The following is a 6,112-nucleotide window of genomic DNA, read 5'->3' as shown; positions in this document are numbered from 1 at the left end:
ATACTAGACCCCAATTTTTATAGTTTGAAGGGCCTTAAGTATAAGTATAAGTTTATTTCGACTCCATAATCAGCAATAGACGATAAAATAATAGATAAAAACAATTATGCCTTATTACCTGACTGTGACTTAATTTTTAAATGAAGCTGTCAGGTGGGAGTTAGGATTGACATATGCATATGGGCTTGGCGGTGTGCCGGTGTGGCGCTTCATGCTAAGCGTTAGGAATACGCTCGCCACTGCATCTATGATTACCCTTTGTGGGTTCGCAGGTTTGAATCCCATGCGGGGATGATCATGTGCGAGAGGATTGCTGGACTCCTCGTCGCCGTGGGGTGGTTCATGTAACCGCTGGTCGGTTACGGCTTCCTCCACCATCAAGTCCATGCTTCCGGAAACAAACAAATTACTAACTGATCCCATACCCGACATGGAATACTGGAATAGTAATCAGACGAGAGGTCGTGGCTCGCCATATGGTTAAGCCGTCTTATCGACTTTTCTCTGGCACGGGATAAATATGTAAATCCTATCCTATCCTTGTTATGCAACGCCCGCTAGAACAGAAGTACCGGCACTTGAGGTACGAAACTACACTAGATTCTGGTTTAGTTTGCTCTCCCGATTCTAGACTATAATCAGTTTTATATATTTTTGTTTTATCTAAAATTTTTAATTTATCGTCTATTATGCTGGTTATCGAGTCGAAATAAACTTATATTTATAATAATACTGTCCAATCCTGTTTTAAGATTGTGACTTCAGCATCTGATTACTGGATTAGGTTTGAAGTAAATCTAATTTTATTTAATATAGTACCAAGTACTATAACGTAAGATTTATTTTTCCTAAATCACTTACAGATTTATTTCAATATGTATAGTTTCGTGTAAATATCAAAATGAGTGGCTCAAGATATAGAAGCTTTCAATCAAGAAACGGAACTAGACGTATTCGTGAAAATGCTGGAGATACCATCCCTTTGGATATCACACAGGATCCTTATTTATTGCTTATGACAATTTTTCGAAGTATTCAAAGCAGAGGAAGCACTGCAAAAACTCTGCCACATTTGAACAATTTGATCAAAATACTATGCAATCGTGAAGACGCGACTTCTAAATTTTTAATTGAAGATATTATGATTTGTCTAAAACCAGCATTGGTTTCTGAAGTAAAGGAAGTTCGAGCAGCGTGCATTCGAGCTTTACGTTATTTAGTTAATGATGCACATTCAGTAATACTTTTGACAAAACTTCATTTGGATAGTTTTATAATAAAATGTCTAGACATAAGTCATTTCAATGAAGTCGAGAGAATTCAATGTTTGCGTCTAATTCGAAAGATTCTTCTCATTGCAAGAATCGAACGCAGAGAAGCTGGAGAAAAAACGAAAATGTCAATCATTCCTAAATCATTTGCTTTATGTATTATGTCAATTTCTGCTGATGGAGCTGTGGAAAGAGATCGTGTCTATAGAACCTGTCTTGCGATTTTATGTGAACTTGTTGTTTTAGAACCTTCATTAGTCATTGAAAATGGTGGACTACTTGTAATGCTACGTGCAGTTCTTGAATGCCATATGTACAGAAGGATTAACGAGTCATTGTGTATAAGCCTTGGATTAATGCTTAATCATCCATCCTCACGGAACCTACTGAAATTGACATTCAGTTTTAATGCGATATTTGCTCCTTATACTGACGTAATGTACCGTCTACATGCTGATGTGGAAGAATCACAAATAAGAGAAGAAAAAGAAATGAGGTTTTCCGCTTCAAAGATGGCGGTTGTTTCTGTTCTTCGTTCATGGTCTGGTCTACTTCACCTTTGTCAAACTTCTGCGATAAAATCTTTTTTAAGTACTTTGCTGATTCCTGATGCAGGTATTAAACGTGCTACTTTGTCTGTATTATTTGAAATCTTCTGCTTAAATGAACCTAAAGCTTCAGAAGATTTTATTGAATCACTTCTAAGCATTGGTCCCAGAATCTTTCAGGAAAGCTGGCAACTTACAAATATTTTTGTTGTTGGTGAAGGAAAATGGTTCCTTCCAAGCTTAAATAATGAACGATTAGACTTGACTAATTGTTATATGGCTGTGCTGCTTTCAATTTTTATTGAAGCCAATATTATACAGCGTTTGGTTTCAGTGGTTATGGGTCCTGATGAATGTGCCTCTATAATTGCTTGTATACTTCTAGGGAAAATTTTAAACCTTTCTGATAAATTACATTCTATGCCACAAACGGCGGAATTATGGATGACTAGTGCTTCATCTGCTTGTAAAGAATGCTTGCCAGATCTAATGAAACAAGCAACTTCACAGAGTGTGAGTAAAGAAGAGCGTTTACGTGCAAGTGTTGCTGTAGGTAGGTTAAGAAAGATACATAATTTTCTTAAAAATCGACCAGCGATGCATACAGTATATTTAGATGAGTTATTGCTTCGGGTCAAAGCTGCTGAAAAAGCATCAACAGAGGCAACCCAAGTGGAATCACCAGTTAGGCCTGGCTCTTCTATATCGCTGCGACGCCTCACTGTAAACCATGTTGAAGACTCGGATGAGCCCATGACAACATTATCAATTCGTAGAAACAGATCCCTTACAATTGTGCGTAACTTCGCTAGCGAACAGACATCCACAAGAATAAAAGACACACAAGTCATTGCAGAAAGGGACTTTACTAAGTGGGATTGGGAAGCAATAACATCATTTCTTGTTGAAGGGTGGTCTAAAAGGATGGTTAACACAAGAGAATCTCATTATATTGGCTCTGATGATACAGAATACCATTTTATCAAACGACTTGTTACTTTTTATATTCCGAGTGATGGAGAATTCTACAAAGTTGATAGAGCAAGAGAGGGCGAGGGAGATAAACCTCATGTGCAGTCAGGTTGCCATTTGGTGAGATATTTATCAACTACAGCTGGAGAGGGAATGAAACTATTATCTGTTTTGTTGAAAAGCATCGTCGAATATTTGGCAAAACTTATAAAAGATACAGACGGTATGAAAAAGGCAACAAGCACTTTTTTATCAAGTTGTGCAAGGGACTATTTTCTCTTGCTCGGAGCATTAACAGTTTGGCGCCATGGTAGTGAAATTTTGCGCAAGAATGGAGTGTTTGATTTTTTTACGTCACTCGCAAATGATGAAATTCATGAAAATTTATTAAAACTTGTAATATCAAGTTTATCTTTTTCTGGGGAAAGTCTGAGTTATTTTTTCTTGAAGCAAGTTCTTGTAACTTGTAATGAAGCAGCAAGATTGTATGCAACTTGCTATTTACGAATATTACTTAGAGCTAAAATGCCTGGATTTATCAATTGGGGGGTTCATTTACTAATAACACAACTTTATGACTCGAGCCAAACTGTTGCCACTGAGGCACTTGATGTTCTTGATGAGGCTTGTGCTGATCATGAATACTTGAACGTTGTTGTTGGTCTTCGTCCCGGTTTGCTACATCTTGGTGAAAAAGGAGCGCTGCTAATTTGTCGTTTTGCGTCTCATCCGCTGGGTTTTGAGTATCTTTCTGCAAATAAATATCTGTTGAGAGAGTTGGACCGATGGTGGGATTCTGCCAATGATCTCTATGTATCAAGAGTAGAAGAACTGTTGAATATCTCACTAACATGCTATGAAAAACCTACTCAACAAGGTGGGTTTGTGCGACGATCAGGAATTAAGAAAGTTGTCCAGCCTGTTCATGTTCCTTCACATTTATATGGAGAGTTGAGCCAACATGAAAGAGGATGCGAATTACTTGAAAAAAGGAATATTGTTCCAAGATTAGTTCAAAAATTACAGGATGGTTTGCACATCCATGAAGCCTTTTGTGGAGATGTAGATAACTTTGAATTTAATTTATCTTCTTACCAAAAGATAGCCGAACACTTGGTTCAAATAAAAAGCAGTTTATGGGCCTTGTGCCATATTGGCAGCAGCAGAATCGGACTTGAACTCATAAAAGATCTTGGTGTGTTGGAGGTTTTACAAGATCTTGCGGAACATTCTCCTGTGTATTCAATTCGTGGGACATGTTTTTATTGTATGTCTGTGCTTTCTCAAACTGTTGCTGGCACAGAAGAGCTAAAAAAATTAGGATGGCTGAGTACGCTTAAAAAAGTTTGGTCTGGATCAAATCCAAGCGAATCTGAAATTGAACTTGAGACAATGATGAAATCATTATCACCGTTCAAAATAACTAGTTCCATATCCGAGAGATTGAATTCCTCTGCAGGAAGTGAGAGTTCTCGATCAGCGTTGTCATCCATGGATGGTACTTCTAGTGGTAATAGTGCAGGAAAGATCATAAAAGACGAAGATCGGTTATCAAAAACATCCGTTTCTGAGAGAAGTACAAAAAAGAGCGCAGATTTTCTTTCGGCCAAATCTCCACAAATCCATTCTTCACCTAAAACGTGCTCAAAATGTTTAAATACTGTTAATAAATCAATTCTTAGTTGTAGTTTTGAAAGCATTTTTTGCCAATTCTGTGGTTCTAATAATGATTTCAAATCTCATGTTCAAATTGATATTGCGGAAAGTATTCAACCCAAGATGGGGAAAGTTTTGTCTAATTCAAGCCCTGCGTTACCAGACTTGGATTTTATGGATGAACGGGTATATATTGAAAAACCTGCTATTATTGTCGATTATGTCAATGGAAGGAAGAATCTACCAGATGAACCTTGGTGTTTTAACAAAATAGAAAATGTTTCTGCGATGAAATATGTTGTGGAACAACTTAATAGATATAAAGAATCGAGAGTTCTTTTTCGAAGTGAAAGCGTTGGCGACCGAGCTATGGTTCCGATTTCTGAATCCGTGCGACAAACTATTGAAGAAAGTATGACTTTTGTTGGTATTGCTGTACCAAAAGATTTCAGTCAGTTTTTTGAATCAAAATCATCACAGTCTGGTGCTGGTGGGCCTGTGTTACCAGTTGTACACCGGTTTAAAGAAAAACATTACTACTCAAAACAAACAAAATATTTCACGGATTCTTCATTAGATGACTCAAGGTCTCCTGCTAGTGTCAAAAGCACAACTGCAGCTTTTCTGGATGATGTTATTTTGTCCGATGGAAATCACAAAGAAACAATACATCGAGAAATCTTGAAACTTGTTGCCAGTCTTGGAAGCTCAGTTGGTAACAAAATGAACGAAACTGCACTTTTGGTAATGAAAGAAAAGTTTCCGAAGATGTTCGACTCAACTTCGCTTTTTTATGCAATATCTGCGATTTTATCACAGTATAATTTTCGTTTGACTGCCAGGAGGTTTATTCAAGAACTCTTTCATGAAGTCACTTTTGTGGAAGTTTTTGAAGAAGCTAAAAGTGTTTTACATAAATATGAACAGAATGTGTAATAATGTTATTTCTTTGATATTAAATGGTAATCATGAAATTATAAAAATAAATGTATGAACTGCCCTTGAATTTGAGTAAATAAAAATGAAATTGCAGTTTTAAATAAGGACCTTGACGTTAGTGATAAATGCCCAGCTCCTACCTATCTCATTATACATTTATATATATATATATTCCAAGGGAGAGGAAAGGGTTATGAAACTGCTGATCTCTGTTGGTAACCATGACCTGTCAGAAACCCACTTGCATGAGCAAGCCGTGGTTCGCCGTATGGTTAAGCTGCCTTTATAGGATTAGGATTTACATATAAATCCCGGGGGAGAGGAAAGCCGATAAGTAAGAGTCGAAATAAACTTATACTTATCGTCTTTCATCTCCCCCGGGATAAATATGTAAATCCTATCATGTCAAGTGGGTTTGAACCTGCGAATCCACTCAGGGTTAGGGCTAGTTGTATTATAAATGAGTTCATCACTGCCTTCTGATATCTTTGTCGCGTTTTTCAATTACTGTATAATTGTGGAGATTTTAGTTGAAATTCCACTCAATTTGGCACAACTTCAAACTCCGCTTTCATGGGGTAGTTGGCACGGAATACTAGTGGAATAAAAGGCAGTTAATTTGCGAGTCGAAGGAAACGTGCAAAATTTTTTTTGAGTCCAGCTGCCCTTTCGCGCACAATTATCTCCATTGGTTGGAACCTGGGAAGTTGATCCTAGGTGCTATAA

The 6,112-nt window shown here is 37.3% G+C and overlaps 1 protein-coding gene across 1 annotated transcript; it reads left to right on the top strand.

Annotated features, from left to right (window-relative positions):
* Positions 1-867: 867 nt before the first annotated feature.
* On the top strand, positions 868-5,453 carry LOC120330816 (rapamycin-insensitive companion of mTOR-like). Its single transcript, XM_039397759.2, has one exon. It carries the CDS (start codon positions 902-904, stop codon positions 5,381-5,383), a length of 4,482 nt encoding a protein of 1,493 aa, XP_039253693.2. The 5' UTR covers positions 868-901; the 3' UTR covers positions 5,384-5,453.
* The last annotated feature ends 659 nt before the right edge of the window (positions 5,454-6,112 follow it).

Source organism: Styela clava, chromosome 6 (genome assembly GCF_964204865.1).
Source record: "Styela clava chromosome 6, kaStyClav1.hap1.2, whole genome shotgun sequence".
NCBI classification, from domain to species: Eukaryota; Metazoa; Chordata; class Ascidiacea; order Stolidobranchia; family Styelidae; genus Styela; species Styela clava.
The sequence above is the reverse complement of the archived record's forward strand: the minus strand, read 5'-3'. Positions and strand labels throughout refer to the sequence as shown.

What these genes read in the sequence shown, in the direction of transcription:
- LOC120330816 (XM_039397759.2), top strand. Translation starts at nt 902, where the DNA reads ATGAGTGGCTCAAGATATAGAAGCTTTCAATCAAGAAACGGAACTAGA.